Below are 19,403 nucleotides of genomic sequence, written 5' to 3' on the forward strand. Positions count from 1 at the left end.
GGGGGAAGCCACTCCCTAGATATGCCCCTCTGCCTACCCCCCAGCCCCCCTCCACCCCGGTGGGCACCCTCCCCGCACCCCCTGCCAGGTGCTGAAAGGCTGTGGCCCTGTGTTCAGTTGCAGCGGAAGCGACACATTGGCAACGACATCGTGGCTGTGGTCTTCCAGGACAAGAACACGCCGTTTGTGCCGGACATGATTGCGTCCAACTTCCTGCACGCCTACGTGGTGGTGCAGGCCGAGGGCGGGGGCCCCGACGGCCCCCTCTACAAGGTGGGTGATCTCGGAGCCTCCCGAGGGCACCCTCCTAGCCCCGTCCTCACTCGCTGCAAGGCCTCTCCGAACCTCGGTTTTCCCAGGTTTGAATAGGCGTGCTGTCCGGAGGGCTCTGAGCCCCGCTGTTGCCCGGATGATGGCGGAGGATTCCCATCCCATCCTCTCTGCTGTTTGAAGTCCCTCCCCTAAAAAAGGCTGCTTACCCTCTTCCGCCCTTTATTCTCCTCCTCCTCTTGGCCCTCATGAGCCCAGAGACCCTCCACCCCTCCTCACCACTCAAATTCAAGACCAAGGATGGAGCCGCTGAAAACTTGGGGTCTGCCTACCCCATCTGTAGTCACCGAATGTCCCCAGCCAAGGGGAAGCCCTGTGCCAAGCATCGGGCTAGAGAGGCGAATCAGGGGTCTCTGGCTGGTGTGGGGACCCCCCAGGGACACCCACCCTCCCTTCCAGGTGTCCGTCACTGCGAGAGATGACGTCCCCTTCTTCGGGCCACCCCTCCCGGACCCCGCTGTGTTTCGGAAGGTGAGGGGCAGCCCCCAGCCCCGCCGTGGGCAGAGCAGGACTAAATGGGTGGGGGCCTTGGGGTGCACAGTGCACTGTACTAGGTCGTGGAGCCCCCCTGGGTGCCAGGGCAGCCAGGCTCCCCTAACGGATTGGCTGGGGCCCAGCTTTTCTGTCCATCTTGATAAGAACTGTGACTGTTTCACAAAGTCACAGAGTAGACTGTATCATTGCTTTACATTCTGCATAGCAGACTCTGTGACCTTCCCTCCCCTCTGTTGTCTTTTTGACAATTTCAGTCTTCTACAATGTTTGGGTGTGGGGGCACACGTCTCTCATCTCTCAGAAGGAGCCTTAGCTCCAGTCCCCCAACAGATCCCCCAGACCGAGGCGGTGGGAGACCCCCGACCCAGCTCTCCTGAGGGGTGGGCAGCCATGAAGGGCATGGGGGCCTCTCACAGGCGCCTGGGCTGGGGCACTGAGCTCAGGGAGGTGCCCTTTCAGGAGTGAAGAGGACAGAACCCAGCAGAGCCCCAGCCCCTGACTCATTGCGTCTCAGCCCCTGGTTTCTTGTGTTCCCCTGACCTCCCCCCTTTCTCTTCTCCACGCTGGGGGCTCTCAGGGGCCTGAGTTCCAGGAATTTTTGCTGACAAAGCTGATCAATGCCGAATATGCTTGCTACAAGGCAGAGAAGTTTGCCAAGCTGGAGGTGAGCATGGGCTCTTGGAACTGGGACCCACCACCCCCTAGAATTTCAGCCGAGCCTCCTGGGAAGGGAAAAGCCATGTTCAGACCTTGGCCTTAGGGAGGGCCGCCTAGGGGAAGGATGGATCCGACAGGGCCAGAATCCAGTGAGCAGAGCCAGAATCCAGGGAGAGGAAGCAGGGGTTCCTATGGAATGGCCAGGAGGGGCTCGGAGGTAGGCTGACGGCACAGATGACACAGTGGAGGTGGGGCGTGGGGAAGCAAGATCTCAGAGGAGCTGTGGTGAGACCCCCTGGCGCTGCTGGAGCTGCGCAGGGGCCCGAGGGAAACCGGTAGAGGCGTCCGGGGCCCAGGCCCACTTCCCACTCAGAGAAGGCGGCCGGGATTCCAGGAAGAAGGACTGATCCCTGGGGTCTCTCCTGATGGTTGGGCCCACAGGAGCGGACACGGGCCGCCCTCCTGGAGACGCTCTATGAGGAGCTGCACATCCACAGTCAGTCCATGATGGGCCTGGGCGGCGACGAGGACAAGATGGAAAACGGCGGCGGGGGTGGTGGCTTCTTTGAGTCCTTCAAGGTGAAGGGCGGGGGTCCACCTGCGCGCGGAGGGACGCGGCGGGGATGGGGCGGGGACGCGGTGGGGATGAGGTGCAGGGGTGCGGGGCAGGACCAGGTAGGGGGTGTGGCTACAGGCGGACTCGCCCGGGAGGTGGGGTTGCGTGGGGGCGTGGCTCGGGGTGGAGCTAATAGGCGCGAGCTCGGGCCAGGTGGGCGCACACCTGGGGTAGAGTCCGGAGGACGGTGAGCCTCAGGGTGACCCAGGTTTTAGCGTGGGCCTAAAGACTCGTGGCCGTGCGCGCGCGCTCTGCCGGGGCAGAGCCACGGTTGGGAGCTGTAAGGTGCGCTCTGGCTGGAGGAGGAGCTGATGGTTGGAGGCGGGGCTTAAGCTTGGGGGCGGAGTCTGCCTGGACGGTAGAAGGAAGGAGCGCTCTGGTGCCAATGGTGGTGGCTGCCAGGTCAGGGCAGAGAAGAGAGGACCCCCGTGTCCTGACCGAGGGAAAGAAACCAGAGGTCCAGGAAGGAACGTGAACAAGGAGCTGATCTGCATGGCGTTAGGCCCGTGTGACCCGCTTTGGCTGTCTCTGGTTCAGTTCAGTTAGTGTCCAGCTCTTTGCAACCCCATGGACTGCAGTATGCCAGGCCTCCCTGTCCATCACCAAATCCCAGAGTTTACTCAAACTCATGTCCATCGAGTCGGTGATGCCGTCGTCCCCTTCTCCTCGCGCCTTCAATCTTCCCCAGCATCAGGGTCTTTACCAGTGAGTCAGTTCTTCGTATCAGGTGATCAAAGTATTGGAGTTTCAGCTTCAGCATCAGTCCTTCCAGTGAATATTCAGCTTAGTGGTAAAAGCATAGACACCCTGGGTTCAGGTTCCAGCCCTTCCACTTACCCGCTTGAGCATTCTCTGAGCCTCAGTTTTGTTTTGTTTTTTTTCAAATCTGTTGTTTAGGCTTCTTACCTCGTACAGCTGTTGAGAATTATTTGTAAAGCAATTTGGTCAGTGTAATGTAAGTTAAGAAACAAAATGCAAAGCTGTGCCCATTTACCTCGGCGACTACCGTCCAAAGTTGAGAGGCAGAGGAGAGAGCAAGTTCCCTTCCCCCACCGCCCCACTGCGGGGCCTGGACCACCGCACCCAACCCCCCCCCATAGGTCCCCAGGCAATGACCCCTCTGCCTCCACCCACAGGAGGAGGACTGCCTATCCTCCAGGTGCCCAGCCAGGCTGGCAGGGCCTCACCTTTACCCCAGGGCAGGCTACAGAGCTGGAGATGTGGGTTTGCATAAGAGGATTAGCCCAAGCCGCCCAAGTTCTGCCCTGGGCTGAGGCGAACAGACCGCCTTTGAGAAAGAGGCTTGAGGAGAACCCTACCTTTGCGAGGAGCAGACAGCAAGTGGGTGGGGTGGACGTGGGCCTGGGCTGTCTTCTCTGAGGGAGGGATCCAGGCGCCCAGCATCTGGTGGGCACTGGATTAAGTCACAGCCTTTCTCAGACAGCAGAGCCCACGGCCTAGGCTTTGGGTTTGGCATCTGGGTCCCAGACCCACCTCTGCTTTGGTTTCATCACGTGGAGAATGGGCCTGGTAGCAGTGCCTGCCTCCAGGGGCAGATTGAGTGAGAGGATAGGTAAAGAACCCCGGCCCGACTTGAGCTTTCTGGGCAGGTTGTCTGAAAAAGGCAAGGAGGGGAGGGAGGGCGGAAAGAAAAGCAAGCAGGAAGCAGGCTCCAGGAGACCCTTAAAAGGAGGAAACTGGCGTTTCTGGGGCGTTCTCTGCACACGCTTTGGGTCACAACTCTGCATCTCCTGTGGTCCTTACAACCGCATGACAGGTCGTGAGGCTCCAAGGCTCAGCGGTGGAGTGGTTTGCCTGAGGTCACCCAGCTAGTGGCAGAGCCGGGACCTACACAGCCCTCTGCACGGGTGGAGCTGACTCCCGTGTGGACTTGCGGGAAGGGACTCACCGGGGTCACCTAGGGTGGCATCGGTGGGTGGCTCCCGGGTTTCCCCGAGGGAGGGGGCCTTAAGAACTCCCTGCCCCACCTTCGCAGCGGGTCATCCGGAGCCGCAGCCAGTCCATGGATGCCATGGGGCTGAGCAACAAGAAGCCCCACACCGTGTCCACCAGCCACAGCGGGAGCTTCACGCCCAACAACCCCGACCTGGCCAAGGCAGCTGGAATAGTGAGTGCCCGCCCCCGCCCGCCCCCGCCCCCCAACCCTGCTGTCCCAGGGCCCACCCCAGACTCTAGGCTAGGTCTCGCCACTGCTGTCCAGGGGGTCAGGCTCCCGGGCTGTGACCCTGAGACCCTGCAGCCCCCTCTCCAGCCCCTTGACGCTCCCTGCCCTCCTCCGGGCCCTTTATTCAGCCCGGACTTCCTGCAGCGTGTCAGCCGTCTATCACGCTCCTTAGGGAACACCTCCTGTCTTGTCGTACGCTGGGAGTGGGGCTGCTGTGTGGACACCTCTGACCAAGCCTTGAGTTTCTGGGAACACCTACTGTGTGTCGGGCTGTGGGTGCACACTGTCAGGACCCGGGTCTCTACGTGAGCATCTGCTGTGTGTCTGGCTCTGAGATGCTGCTGGGCACCACTGTGTGTCCGGACCTGGGCTGCCGTGCGCTGTGGATGGGGGCCCGGTTGCTGTGTGGACGTGCACCTTGTGGGCGTCTCCTGGGGGCCCGGCCCTGCGTGTCCGCGAGCCCCTGTTGTGTGTCAGACCCTGGGCTCCTGTGTGGACCTGCCTCTGTGAATGTCTGCCGTGTGCCCAGGCCCTGAGCTGCTGTATGAGAACCTACTGTGTATCGGGAAATGGCCTGCTGTGATAAGCCCTGGATATCGGTGAATGCCCATTACGCATTGGGGAAGCGAGCTGTGTGAGCGCCCACTGTGTGCTCACAGAGCCCTTGTGGTTGTGGCTGCCTACTGTGTGTCAGGAACTGGGCTTCTGTGTGAACCTCTCCTGAGTGATCACCTCCTGTCTGCCGGGCTCTGTGGGACTCTGCCACTAACACACAGAGAGTGTGCTGGGCACAGGATGAAAAAGGCCTTCGGCGGCGGGCCTGTCCGCTTTCCACTGCCCAGCGGCCAACCCCGAGCTCTGCACCTGCTGCTTTGCTGTCCCTTCCCCATCCGTCTTTCCTTCTATCACCCATCCATCCATCCTTCCATCCATCCATCCATCCATCCATCCATCCTCCCATCCATTATTTATTGACTGTCAGCTGCATGCCAAGCAAGCCCTGTGCTCAGTGCTGTGAGGCTGCGTCCTGTGACAGGAGGGACCCCCCCGCCCCCACCCCGGCCCTGGGGTCTGGCCTGGCCAGGGGAGCAAGGCGAGTCGTCTGTTTCCCAGCCGTCACCAAGCCCACCGGCACAGGAGCCGCAGCCCGCCCTCCTCCAAGCCCGATGCCCCAGCCACTCTCTTCCTCCCCCCAGTGGGGCCCCGCCTCCCGCGGGTGGCTGCAGAGGGGGCCCCGGGGACAGGGCCAGGCCAGCAGCGCCCGCCACGGCAGTAACCAGACCCATTTCTGTTTTGTTTTTGCACACTTCCCCCTCTCTCCTCGTGGCCTCCTTTTCCTTCCCTTTCTCTCCTCTCCCCTTCTCCCGCCACCCCCAACTGGCTTGTACTTGTGCATTCTCTCCTCTTGCACCTTCTTTACACCCTCTCCTCTGCTTCGCACCGTCTCCTCCCTTGCTTTTCTTTTGTGCCTCCCCTCTCGGTCTCTTCTTGTCCGTCTCACCACCGGGGCCGTCTCTGTCTGTCTGTCTGTTCACCCTGTGCCCCTTCTCGTGTGACTGTCAATCTCTCGCCTCTCTTCTCTGTGTCTCCTTCCACCTCTTCTCTGCTTCTTTCCCCGGCCTTGTCTGTCTTAACCCCCCGCCCAATTCTCCTCTGTCCTCGTCTGTCTGTCCCTCCTCTCCCTGTCTCACTTCTCTGTCTCCCTGTCCTGCCATCCCTGTCTCTCTGACTCTCTGTCTCTCTCTGCCCCCGCCCTCTGCCGCTTGCCAGTCATTGCTTATTCCCGGGAAAAGTGCCAGTAGATTCGGACGCCGAGGCAGTGCCATAGGCATAGGAACCGTGGAAGAGGTTGTCGTCCGCGGGGCCACCGGCTCTGGAGGCTGTCTGCACGCGCTGTTCTCTGCTCGCTCTCAGGACGGAGGCCATATTGGGGACGTTGCCCCCCGACCCCCAACCCCCCAACCCCGGGGACAGGCCCGAGGGCCAGGCGGGATGGAGTGCCAGCAGCTCTGACGGCACTCAGCAACCAGCTTTGGGGCCTGGTACCTCTGCCAGAGCCAGGCCCCCTCCACCCCCACCAGGGGCTCTGGCCCTGCCCTGGCCCCCGGACTCAGGCCCAGACCCCGCCGGGATCTGGTACCTGAAGACCCCACACCCAGCTGCACGTCCCCCAATATCGCCAGGCCTGCATGGAGCACCTTGCCCTCCTCTGCCCCCCTTCCCGGTCCCGACTGTGAACTGGCCTGGGGGCTCCTGCCCCTCCGTCCCTCCCTGGGGACCCCCATCCTGCCTGCCTGCCCCAGAGAAGCTGGCGGGGATGGGGGGCCTGCTTCTGGTGCCTGGGATGACCCACAGTAGTGTGTGTGGAAACTTAAGTGGGGATCTTTCACCTGCTGAGCTAGAGCCTCCCCCGGCAGGGCTGGAGTGGGGCAGTGCCTGGGTGGCTGCGCCTGCTTTCTCCCCGCTGCCCTCCATTGTAGGTCCTGTAACACCCGGGGGGCTGCTGCTCTGAGGACCTGGCCTCCCTCCCCACCCCAGCCCAGAGCGGCTGTCCAGCCCCCTGCTGGACAGGAAAAGGCCTCTGTCCCCTTTTCCTAAGATCCCGGGTCCAGACCTGCTGTGTGACCTCAGGGGGCCCCTTTGCCGTCTCTGGGCCTGTTTTCCTTTATCTGTAAACTAGGTTGGCTCTCTTGGGCAATGGACAGTCCTCTGCTTCGGGGCCTGGGCAGCAGGGCCCCAGGGTGGCCTGTGGGGTGGGGTGGGGGGGGTCCCTGGAGCTCCAGGAGCAGGTGAGCACTGAGTTGGGGCCTCTCCCCACAGTCGCTGATTGTCCCTGGCAAGAGCCCCACGAGGAAGAAGTCGGGTCCGTTTGGCTCTCGCCGCAGCAGCGCTATCGGCATCGAGAACATCCAGGAGGTGCAGGAGAAGAGGTGGGCGGGGCAGCGGGGCGGGATGGCTCCTGCGTCCCCTCTGGCTCCTCCTCCCACCCCGCACCCCTGCGCCGACCCCCATTCAGCGGCCAAGGAAAGCAGACAACAGGGAGCCCCAGCCTTCTCCCCTCCTGTCCGCGCCCTCGAGGATCTGCTGTGCGCCAGCTCGTCATCTCACGCAAGCCGCCGCCACCCAGTCCCAGCTCTGCTGGTCCCGGGAGCCATAGGTCAGGGCAGGGCCTGGCCCGGGTCGCGCAGCTGGGGAGGGGCAGAGCTGGGGTCTGCGGAGCTCTGTAAGTACATCAGTGTAGGCGGGGTGTGGGCCGCGCCCGCCGCATGAGAAGCACGGAGCCCTCGGGGAAGCAGAGGGTTGTGAATCCGGTCTTCATCACGCTGCGGCTGTGTGATCTCGGGAAAGTCACTGAACCTCTCTGAGCCTCATTGTCCTAATCTGAAAAAGAAAAAAAAAAAAACAGGGATAAGGACACAACCAGCGGCACGGGGCTGGCTGTGGGGTGCGCGCCGTGCGTGCGAAGCCGGGCGCCAGGTGCGCTGAGGTCTCAGGAGTGAGCTGGCCCTCCCTTCACAGGCAGGAGAGCCCAGAATCCCATGAATCCAGGGTTCGCGTCTTGGCTTTGCCACGTCCTGGCTGCGCGTCCCTGGGCAGGTCTCTTCTCATCTCTGGACTCCAGTCTCCTTACCCGTTATGGGGGACACTTAACGCCCCCATCCGTGGGGGATGTCCTATCTCTTTCTTTCTTTTCTTTTTGGCCTCTCTGTGCGGCTTGTGGGATCTTAGTTCTGAGGTCAGGGATTGAACCTGAGTCCGTGGCACTGAAAGTGCCAAGGCCTAAACTCTGGCCCGCCGGGGAATTCCCAAGGACGTTCTACGTAGGTGCTCCCACAGTTCCTGCTCCCCCCTGGTCAGCCCAGGGGCTGCAGGGACCGTTCTGGGGCTGGCCCCTGAGGATACAGGGTGTGGGTACGAGGCAGGAGCGCCCGGGACCTCCTCTCCCCACCTGGGGCTCCTTCTACCCTTCAGGCCAGGCCTGGTGCTGAATCCCCTCGCCGCCCCCGTGTGCCCCGCAGGGAGAGCCCCCCGGCCGGCCAGAAGACCCCAGACAGCGGGCACGTCTCCCAGGAGCCCAAGTCGGAGAACTCATCCACTCAGAGCTCCCCAGAGATGCCCACGACCAAAAACAGGTTGGGGCTCGGGGCATGCTGAGCGCGGGGGGGGGCTTGGGTGTGGCGGGCCCATTCTTTCTCCCCCTCGTCTGGGCCCAGGGCTGCCCGGGAACGTGGACATGGCCACCCCCAGGGCAGCAGGGGGGCCCGGGCACTCTCCTGGGTCCTCCTCTGACACACACCCGCTGAGTGCCTTGTGCATGCCACACTCTGCAAGACTGCAGTCAGCTGGACATACGGCCCCTGCCTCGCAGAGCTGACAGTCCAGAGTAACACAATATAGTAAGCTACTTCCAGGTAGCTACGACAGAAGGAAAATAAAGCAGAGGTTGCAATGAAGAATGGCTGGGGTTAGCTGGGGGCTCAGGGAAGACGTCTCCCGAGGGGTGAGGTTGGAATTGAGAGCTGAGTGAGGAGTTGGCCCTGTTAGGATGGACTGATGATGGCAGGGTAGAGGGAGGAGGGTTCCAGGTAGGAAGCACAGCACGTGCAAAGGCCCTGAGGCGTGCTTGAAGGCTTGGCAGAAGGGTGGTGTCGTTGGAGCTGAGTGAGTGAGGCTGGGCCTGCCTGGTCGTTGACGGTGGGAGGAAGCTGAAGAGTTGGGCCGGGGCTGGGTCATGGCTTTGAAGGCTATGTGAGAACTTTGAATATTTTTTAAATTTTTATTTATTTTTGGCCGTGCTGGGTCTTCACTGCTGCGCGGGCTTTTCTCTAGTTGTGGAGAGCGGGGGCTACTCTCCAGCTGTGAGGCGCAGGCTTCTCGTTGTCGTGGAGCCTGGGCCATCCGGGCTTCCGTACTTACGGCGCGCAGGCTCAGTGTTCCATCGGGGCTTCAGTACTTCCGGCACGCAGGCTCAGTGTTTAGGGTGCTCGGGCTCAGTGGTTGCGGCTCGTGGTGCTCGGGCTTAGTTTCCCGACAGCACGTGGGATCTCCCCGGATCAGGGATCAAACCTGTATCTTCTCTGCATCAGCAGGCAGATTCTTTCCCACGGAGCCCCCAGGGAAGCCTGAGAACTTTGGATTTTATCCTAAGTGTAGCAAGGAGGCTTTGGAGGATTTTATTTAAGAGGAGTGATGCTTTCACAAGCTGACCCTGGTCACCTTGTGAGAGTAGGTCCAGGGTGGGAGCAGAGAGGCCAGCCCGGAGGCCGCCCTCCCTTCGCTGCTTGTCAGCTGAGCCCCGGAGGTGAGAGGGCCGGGGGGAGGACCCGTCCTGGGCTGAAGAGTCAGGCAGGTGAACAGGGAACCAGGAAAAGGCGATAGGGGCAGGAAGAGACTGAGCCGAGCAGATAGGGTCGTTCCCCGCCCACCCCCACAAGGAGGAATCAGGGAGGGCCTCCTTGAGGAGGTGTCTCCCCCCGACTGGTGTTTGAAAAGTGAATTTACTTTTTAGGACTTGAGGGAAGGCGTGAGACTGCAGGCAGCAGACACAGATTGGCCCGCAGTGGATTTTCCTCCAGAAAGAGGGGAGGAAGAAACAAGTGGGTAGATATTTCTTTCTGAGCAGAGGCTAGAAGGCAGGAAATCCTGTGCAGTGTTACATGAGCTCCTCCGCCTACATTGGTGACATTGGAATAATCAATGTGATATGGTAGTGATTGTGGTGAGAAAAGCCCTTGGACGTGGAATGAAACTGGGAGAGAGTTAAGGAGGAGACTGTGGAGGTGGAAGGCCTGGGTCCCACCTGCTCTCCCACCTCAGGCTGGGTGCCCACCCTCTCTGTGTCTGGGTGTCTGCTCATTTGTGACATGGGTCTGACAATGATAGCGATGAGATAACTGGGGTCAACACACTTAGATCAGTGCCTGGCACAGAGTCAGTCTGCACTTGCTGACGGTGCCGATGGTGTAACTATTAACCAATGGTGTATAGATAAATAGTTCCGATTGATCATACAGCCAAGAGAGTTGGGCTTCATCGGGGGCAGTAGGGAGGAGCAGGACTGGGGCCCGACAGGATCTCTGTGTTAGGAAGGACGGTGGTTTCGGGGAGGCTCAGGGGCCCCGGGAGCTATAAGGTGCCACGGAGGAGCTTGGCTGGCTGCAGGCTGGGCCTGACTGGGCGGGGAGGGCAGGGACCGGGGGTCTCAGCTCAGGAGGTGCCCAGCGCGGATGCTGGCTGACGGGACGTGTCCATGGCAGAGCGGAGACAGTGGCCCAGAGAGCAGAAGTGCTGAAGGACTTCTCCCGCTCCTCGTCCAGCGCCAGCAGCTTCGCCAGCGTCGTGGAGGAAGCAGAGGGCGTGGATGCGGACGACACAGGCCTGGTGAGAGGCCCAGGAAGGAGAGGTGCCCCACGGCAGTGTGAAAGGGGTGCTCTTTGATCCCTGGAGATGATGCTCCGGGGTAAAGCGTGAGCCCGGCTGTGGCTGAGTTGTGATCAGGAGACCCAGCCCAGAGGAGTAGTGCAGACTGACCTTCCCTTACTCTGAAGCCTCCCACGGCTCCCCAGTTCCCCACTCAGCCCAGTCTGTGAGGTCTAGCCCCTCCCTCCCAAGCCCCTTCTCTTACCCTTTGGCCAGTCTGCCCTCCTCCTTCAGCCAGTCCCCCAACCAGTCAGGCTTACTGCTCTACCCCGGGCCTTTGCACGTGCCGTCTCCGCTGTCTGGAACACTGCCTGCTCCCTCCTTCCCCCTTTGTCTGACTGGCTCTGTTCCTGCTCCTCAGCTCAGCCTCACAGCACCTCCTCCAGAAAGCCTGACTTTCCAGTCCCAGGGTAGGTTAGGAGGCCCTTGTACACTCTCACTGGAGAAGGCAATGGCACCCCACTCCAGTACTCTTGCCTGGAAAATCCCATGGACAGAGGAGCCTGGTGGGCTGCAGTCCATGGGGTTGCTAAGAGTCGGACACGACTGAGCGACTTCCCTTTCACTTTCATGCACTGGAGAAGGAAATGGCAACCCACTCCAGTGTTTCTTGCCTGGAGAATCCCAGAGACGGGGAAGCTGGTGGGCTGCTGTCTACGGGGTCGCACAGAGTCAGACACGACTGAAGCGACTTAGCAGCAGCAGCAGCACACTCTCACGGACCCTGGGCTCTGTCCTTGGCACGCTCCATCACGCTTCGTTCGACAACCCTTCAGTTCCCTGCCAGGCTCCGTGTCAGATGCTGAGCGTGCAGACCGCCAAGCCCCCACCCCGTGGAGCCTGGGATCTGGAACTGTGCTGGTCTCTTCCCAGCCTGTCTCTCCTCTTAACTTGGAGCTCTTGGAGGGCCAGGACCCTACTCAAAGTCTCTCGGTGGCGTGGCTTACGAGAATCTCAGTGTTTGAATGCACGGATGAGTGGAAGTGTGTGTGTGTGTCTGTGTCCGCTTCTGTTCCCACTCTGCCCTCCTGGGGTCCCCTGGGGCAGACATGGCTGGGCCCTCACCCTCTTTGCAGAGGGGCCACGGTCGGGCGGGGGGTTGTGGATCAGAGGAGGGGGTGAGGAGGGGAGGGGGGAGCCAGCCAGTGCCGTGGGCGAGGACTTAACCTCCCTCCTTCTCTCTCTCCCGTCCTCAGGAGAGTGTTTCCTCCTCGGGCACGCCCCACAAGCGGGACTCCTTCATCTACAGCACGTGGCTGGAAGACAGCATCAGTACCACGAGCGGAGGCAGCTCCCCAGGTACCAGCAGGGCCAGCCCCACCACGGGCACGCCCACCCCTGTGATGGGCGGCGGCCAGGGCTGGGCACAGAGGGCCAAGACCCGTTTTCAGGCCCCAGGTGGTGGGTGTGTAATGGGCCTGCCACTGACGTGGGCTCTGTGGGCTGGTCCTTATCCCGCCTATTATGGTAGTTGGTGGCTTGGAGGACTGATGACTTCTAGAAGGGCCTTGAAAGTTGATGGGGCTTTAAAGGGGGTAAAGATGGGAGTTGAGGGTGGGAGTCCTCGAGGGAGGGGCTTGCTGGGGTTGGGGGACATGGGTGCCGACCGCCCATCCATGCCCCCGTCTCCCTGGTGCCTCCCCGCGGCCAGTGAGGTGGCTCCCTCCTGCCTCCCTCCCCAGGCCCCTCTCGGTCACCCCATCCCGACGCCGGCAAGTTGGGGGACCCTGCATGTCCCGAGATCAAGATCCAGCTGGAAGCATCTGAACAGCACACGCCCCAGCTGGTATGCACAGCTGCCAGGGGCCTGGGTAGGGCTGGGACGGATGGCCTGGACGCTGGCCCTGTGGGGGGCACCGTTGCCCTGGAAAGGGGGATTGGCTGTTGGGGAGAGGCCTCAGGCAGCCAGGGGTCCCCAGGGATGGCGCTGGACCAAGACATGGGCCCCCCCCCCAAGCCTGGAGGGGTTGGGCTTGTCCAGCCTGGGCGCACCCGCTGACTTCTGCTCGCCCGTGTCTCCCACCCCCTGTCCTGGCGCCTGTATTGCCGCTGTTCTGACCGCAGGGCTGTTAGCCACGCTGTCACTCTGAAGGTGACCCCGAGCAGGTCAGTCCCAGCCCTTAGCTCCTGTTTGGTCGGGAGGAGGGAAAGGGCAGGGGAAGGCAGGGCTGGGCCGGCTTCTCTCCTTCTCCGTCACCTCTGCGGGGTGAGAGTTACGTGTCTAGGTTTGAATCTTCTGCCACTCAGTTTGCTAGGTGACCCTGGGCCTCAGTTTCGTTATCTGTACAGTGGGGCCAATAAATTCTGCCTCACCTCTGCCCATGAGTTACTGGGAGAATTTGATGAGAGCCTGAAAGGGATTTGGGAATTGTTGGGAGGGAGGGGTCTTGGGGGTTCCCCGTGGGGTAGAAAGACCCAGAGCCTGCCGTCCCAAGGGCGTGACCCGTCCACATCCGGCTCCCCGTCTCATGGCGCATCTGTCTCCTTTACCCTGCAGACGAGGGTGCGGAAGCACGAGGCGAGGCTGCTCCGGCAGATCCGGGCGGACGGGCCTTCTGCCCAGAGGCCAGCACCAGCCTGGGGGCCGCCCCTCGCCTGCCCAGCCCTCCTCCTGGCCCACGTCTGGGCTGTCTCTGCAGGGCAGAGCCAGCCAGCCCTGGGAGCGGGGAAGCTGCTGGCACCGTCCCCACCCCCTGGGCTGGGGGGCTGGCTGGGGCAGGGAGAGGTCAGTTGGAACGGGACTCCAGGCCTGGCTCATCCATCACTCCTGGGTCCCCCTCTGGATTCGAGAGAATGAGCTGGAAAGGAGAACTGAGGCATCTCAGTGCACACAGAGCCTGCCATGGAGGCACTGGGTAGGAGGAGCCCTGGGCTGGGGTCCTGAGTCCTAGCTTGTGGTTCGGGATCCGCTCTGCGACTCTAGGTCCATCATGCTCCCTCTCTGAGTGCCTCTGCCCTAAATGGATGAGGTCATTTCAGAGGTCGCTGAAGAGTGGGATTCCGCGCTGGGATTCCGCGCACCTCCCCCAGAGTGGAGGATCCTGGGGGCCTCCCGTCACCCTCTCCCGCTTCTTGGGGTTCCTGGGGCCCCAGGTCGGCTGAGGGGCAGGGGGCTGGCTGTGGGCCACGGCACCTCCTAGACCTGCCAAGGCCCTGCCCACCGCCCCTACGTGACAGATGAGTGACCCCCTTGTGGGCGTCGGGGGACCTACCTGTCTCTTCCGCCATCCCCCGGCTCGACCCCCAGCGTCTCCTGCTCCTGGCACTCCAGGCCGAGGGGTCTCAGCTGGCTCACCTTTGCACCACCCCCACCCCGCACGGAGCGGGCAGGCAGGCACAGCTGCTGTGAGTCCACATCCTCGTGTGTGTCCACACTTTTTAGGCACCACGCCAAGGGGCAGCCTTCCGGCCCCAACACCCATTTCGGAAGCCCCCGTGGCCGCGTGTGTGTGTCGGTAACAGTTGTACAAAATAAATTCTATTTATCGCTATTGTACCCCGAGCTGGACCTGGCTTCATGTGACCCTCTCCCCCCGCCTCAGATCAAGCCCAGACAGATCTTAGTGGTGCTGTGGTCAAGACCAAGAGCCTGTTCACACCCCCACCCCACCCCAACCTCCCCACCCCGCCATCCCCACCCAATCAGAGCTCCTGGGCCTGCAGACACCTCCAAGGCCAAGTGATGAGCTCTTTGACCACCAGCTTTCCTCCCACCGCTCTGCCCTTTTCCCACCTTGTTCCCTCTCCCCAGCAGGGAGAACATGGCTTTGAAGTCAGTTCAGTTCAGCTCAGTCGCTCAGTCGTGTCCGCCTCTTTGCGACCCCGTGGACGGCAGCACGCCAGGCCTCCCAGTCCATCACCAGCTCCCGGAGCTTGCTCAAACTCATGCCCGCCAATTGGAGTCCTGCCTCTAGCTGGTGGTGCTGAGAAACTTAGAAGGTTCTCTGAGCCTGTTTCCACTTCTGTAACATGGGAATGGTAGTCCTTCTCCCAGGGGTCCGTCCTGAGGATGCCTTGATGGGTGCACGTTGAACACCCAGGACAGCGTCGGGCAGCCTGTGGGTGAAGTTCTCGTGCGTTCCGTGTGTGGCCACCAGGGGGCGCCAAGGGATTGCTTACCTGCACTGATGGGGGCGGGCAGCCGGCGCTGAACCTGTCCGGCTTCGGGAAGGAGCTCACCAGGTGATAAGCTGGGATGAGGGCCTGGGGGGAGGGTGGGGGTGCGGGAGATGTGGGAGGAGCCCCGGGGTGCAGCCTGGCTGAAGGGGGAATGGGGAAGACACCGTGGTTCCTGAGCACCCCCGGAAAGGCTTAGCATAGTGTCCTTGGGGAGGAAGCCACAGGTGCAACGGGAGGAGGCCAGAGAGAGCTGCTTGCAGCTGAGAAGGGGAGGGGATGGTGATGGTGGAGGGGCAGGGAGAGGGCAGGGATCAGGCCAGAGGCCGCATGGCCTTGGATGCCGGACCCAGGGACTAAGGCCCTATGCCGGGGTCAGTGGGGAAGCCATGCAGGATGGGACACCGGGAGCAGGGCCTGGCTGGCGGGGGCCAGCGGGCAGCGTCGGTCCAGGAGCCCTTTGCCAAGGTGCCGAGGACACGGAGTGTGCCCAGGACAGTGGGCAGGTCTGGAAGGTGCTGGGAGACTTGAGCGTCTGGAAGGGGCTGAGGGAGGAGCTGGGAGGTGCTCAGGGGTCCGGCCCGAGTGTTGGTGAAGGGGGTATGGGGGGGTTCTCTGAGATAGGCGCGTCGGAAGAAGGGCAGGCTGGGGGATTTGGGGCTTGGAGGTGGGTCCCTGGGGGGCTCACGATGCCTTGGCCTCACGCCCTCCCCACCACCAGCCCCCATGTCCTCCCCGGGACGATGCTGGAGGCACCCTAGGGCCTTCCTGACGGGGCTCTGCTGTGACCCTCGGATGTCTGGGGTCCCCCCAGGGCTGGTGACTCACTCCCCAGCCCCGTCCACCCGGGTTTGGCCCTGGCCGCCCTAGACTCAACGGGTCCCGGCTAACCACCCCCAACTCCCCTCCTCTGCCTAACCCCTTTTCTCTAACCTGCGCCCCCCACCCTGGCCCCCAGGCCCTGCCTCCTTCCATTCCAACAAGGGCCAGTAGCCACAGTCCAGCCCCAATATCAAGAGCATAGCTCTGAGTTTATTTACCTCCTATAAGCTCGGTAAGTTTGGGCACATGGACCTCAGGGTCCTCATCTGTTCACTGGGAGTGCTAATAGCCCCACCTTTAGTACCCGGGTGGGAGGATTCAATGAGGTGATGCCTCACAAAGTTCTTGGTGCAGCCCTAGCAGGAGGTGGGCTCAAAAAAATAGCGTGTGCGTTGTGTGGGGGTTGCACTTAGCCACGAATGAGGACATCTCCACAACCCACATCGCAGGCCATGGGGCCAGCTCTCTGCATGGGCGATGAGGTGGCTGGCTCAGGACCGGTGTCAGCAATGTACGATGATCAATTGCATCCCTGAGCCCCAGCCTCCAGGGCTTCCCTGGGCTTGATGATCCTTTCAGAAAAGAACTGGGTGTGTCCGTTGGGTCCCTTTACTGGGTGCCCACCCCCGCTCTGGCCCGCTGCCGACCTAGCCCAGAAGCTGGGGCCCAGCTGGGCGAGCAGCACCCACTTTGGCCCCCTCGGCCTGCCCGGTTGTGCCCGCGCCCCCGTCAGTGGAAAGGACTGGCTTCTGGGCTGGGTTTCAGCTGGGGCCCCCACCCCACCCCACCCTTCCAGACTCCAGGGTGGGGCTGGGGGAGGCCAAGGACCAAACCAGCCTCTGTGATCAAAGCATCCAGTCCTGTTTCTCTTGTGCTCGCGCCAGCTCTGTGCTCGCCCTGGGTTCAGAGGTGGGCAGGGCGAGCCGGGACACGGACCCGAGACTGGAATTAGGGCCTGGGTGGGGGGTGTCAGGCCCCGGGAAGCCCTGGACTCGGCTTAGAAATGACTCTGGTGCTGCAAACGCCTGGCAGAGGTTGCTCCAGACACAGGTGAGAGGCCCCTGCAGAGGGACTTGGGTGCCCGGCTGAACCGGCAGCCTCATCTCCCCTGCCTCAGAATGGGGACCTGTCTCCCCAGGCATCAGTCTCCCCACCTGTAAAATGGGGGCAGAGCCCTACCTGTCGCTGTCAAGAGGCTCTCGCAGCCTCTAAGGGACCTGGCCTGGACCCCGTGCCCAATAGGAGGGGTCCTCCCCCCATCTCCCAGCCGCTGGGGTGTCCTTGGACGCCCATGGCTTGCCCTGGGGCAGCTTTGCCAAAGAGCCGGCCACAGGCCCAGGCCCGCCCAGCGCCAGGGGACTGCGACCTGGCCTTTCTCTGCTGTTCAGGCCACAGGGGGTACTTAACCAGGGACCCTGGAATGTGGAGGTCCCGCCCTGCCGAAGGGACAGCCAGGGACGGAGCCTCCTGAAATAACCAGATCTGGTTAGCGAGGCTAATTTTAAACGCCACTCTGGCTGCCCAATAGGCCCTTCTGGGAAGCCGTGAATGTCCCTGTGTTTGGCCCCTGGGAGGCAGGGCGAGGGGAGAGAGGAGAGGGGCCCGGAGGACCCCCACCCCTGACAGCCAGCGCCGGAGACCCCAGGCTGCGTCCCAAAGCCGGCCCATCCAGGGCCCAGAGCCCTGGCCCCAAAATGGGGCTCGGGGGCCCAGCCTCTGCCCTGAGCCACTCTGAGGGAACCCAGGTGGGCTCTCCAGACCTCCACCCTCTGCACTGGGCTGCCTGGACCGGAAGCTCGCTGTCGGTCTCTGTCTTAGCCGTCTTCACGGTCTCCTTCCGCTCCCTCACCCTGCCCCTGCCTCTCTGGGTCTCTGCCTCTCTGTCTCTGATGCTGGAGTCTGCAGCAATGACTCTGTTCCCCTCTGCCTGGGTCCCTCATGCAAGAGGCGCTGGCGCCTTCCTGACAGCCTGTCGGCTGGACTGTGCGTGCCAGGTAGGGGGCAGGTGTCCACTCGGGAGCTGGGGCTGCAGGTGGGGCCCGCCGAGGGAAGGACAGCTGTCCCGGGAGCCAACAGGAGCTGTCACCGGGCAGGCAGGGGCTGTGTCCAGGCATGACCTGGGCCATCTGGCCCGGCCCGGCCGGGCACGAGCAGAAGGAATGAACTCTGGGGGTAAGGTTGCCAGATTTAGCAAGTAGAAACCCACGGAGCCCAGGTAAAGTTGCATTTCAGATAAACAAGGGAGGATTTTTTAGTTTAAGTATACCTCATGAAATGTTTGGGACACAGACTAAAAATCCTCCCTTGTTTATCTGAAATTCGAGTTTGACTGGGCATCCTATATTTTATCTGGCAGCCCTCTCCTGGGAGGCTTTAAGAGTGAGAGGGAAATTTTTTTAGCGACGGCAGGTTTTAGAGACTGAGGGAGCCCCCGCCTGGCAAGGATGAGGTAGCTATACCCTGGGGAAATCCCGGTCTGATGCGGGAGGCACGACTCCTGGCCGCAGGCAGCTTTCAGTCTTCTGGTGAAGGGGCGGGGGCAGTCCTTGGGAGCTTGGTGGGTGGACCTCACCGGCCGCACAGACGCCAGCTACCTCTTCAGGACGGACATCAGAAGGAGGGTCTCTGCTGAGCCCCTGAGCCTCACCCAGGGCCTGGCACATAGTAGGGGCTTCATCAATATTTGTCAAATGAGAGAAGAATTCTCCCAGCCCATGCCCACGGGAGTGAGGGTGCCTGGCCAGCAGAGGCTCCAACACTGACCTCCCAAGCTGCTTGGATCCCACGGGAGGGTGTACTGCCCCCCACCAGGGGACCCCCAAAGTGAGCTGCAGAGGAGGAGGAGGAAGTGGGGAGAAGGCATGGAGAGGTGATGCCAGCTTTTTGCCTAGCCCGCTCTCACCGCAGACCCCAACCCCAACTCAGAGTCCAGCCTGAGCAAGGGTACAGGTCAGGCGTGGGAACTGGGGGAGGGTGACCTCTGGCCCTGGGGACTGGTTGGGACCAAGGCAGAGGGCAGGCCAAAGAGGTGGCTGGCTGCTCAGGGCTCCTTAGAGGGGCATTTGAACAAATCTGGGGATTCCTGGGACCAAGAAACTCGAGGACACTTGTTTCTGGGGAGGTAAGATTCGGGCCTTTTCCTTTAGCCCACTAAGCGCAGGGGTCTTCCTGGAGGGGGCAACTAAGAAGAGGCCTGTGGCTGTCCTACACCTCCCCCACGGCAGAGTCCCTTCAACAGCCTTTTGGCTCATTCATTCATTGATTTTCTCACTTGCTAATTGCCCCCTCACTGTTACCATTCACTAGGACAGCATGGCTCTGTGCCCGGGGAGAAAGGACTGTGGCATCTCTCCCAGCCTGGCGGAGCATACTTGTCCCAGCGGCCCTGCCGCTGGCTCCCCGTGTGAGCTTGGGCCAGTCACTGACCAGCTGGGACCTCAGTTTCCCCATCTCTACAATGGATAAGGCTAGCAGCTCCCTGCTAGGCCACGGTGAAGGTGTGAGATGAGGCCAGCCCTCGGTGAGAGCTTTAGAGCGGGGAGCTGCCGTGATTACTGTTGTGATTATCAGTAGCATTTTGAGGCCCCTGTGGGCTGGGCTGGGAGCGGGTGGCCCCAAAGTCCAGGGCCCAGGACTCGAGCCTCACTGAGCCATCACAACAGGCCCCTCCTCTTGGGGCTTCAGCCTTCTTGGCCCCCATCCCTCCTTTTCAAGGAAGGTCTGCTCCCACAAGGTGCCTATGGCTTCTAGATCGGCAAGACA

General features: G+C 61.8%; 1 protein-coding gene across 5 annotated transcripts in view; it reads left to right on the forward strand.

Annotated features, from left to right (window-relative positions):
* The window catches only part of RAP1GAP (RAP1 GTPase activating protein), a 70,126-nt gene extending 55,927 nt beyond the window's left edge, over positions 1–14,199 (forward strand). For 2 of the 5 annotated variants that reach the window (XM_015460372.3, XM_059875135.1), the window contains 13 exons: positions 118–273; positions 730–801; positions 1,403–1,489; positions 1,924–2,061; positions 4,095–4,226; positions 6,054–6,131; positions 7,104–7,213; positions 8,303–8,416; positions 10,541–10,664; positions 11,900–12,002; positions 12,386–12,489; positions 12,768–12,809; positions 13,201–13,258. In XM_015460372.3, the coding sequence (XP_015315858.2) occupies positions 118–273; positions 730–801; positions 1,403–1,489; positions 1,924–2,061; positions 4,095–4,226; positions 6,054–6,131; positions 7,104–7,213; positions 8,303–8,416; positions 10,541–10,664; positions 11,900–12,002; positions 12,386–12,489; positions 12,768–12,776 (1,227 nt within the window). In that variant the 3' untranslated portion in view covers positions 12,777–12,809; positions 13,201–13,258. 5 annotated transcript variants of the gene reach the window in all.
* Positions 14,200–19,403: the final 5,204 nt, after the last annotated feature.

The sequence above is a fragment of the Bos taurus genome, chromosome 2 (genome assembly GCF_002263795.3).
Source record: "Bos taurus isolate L1 Dominette 01449 registration number 42190680 breed Hereford chromosome 2, ARS-UCD2.0, whole genome shotgun sequence".
Lineage (NCBI taxonomy): Eukaryota > Metazoa > Chordata > Mammalia > Artiodactyla > Bovidae > Bos > Bos taurus.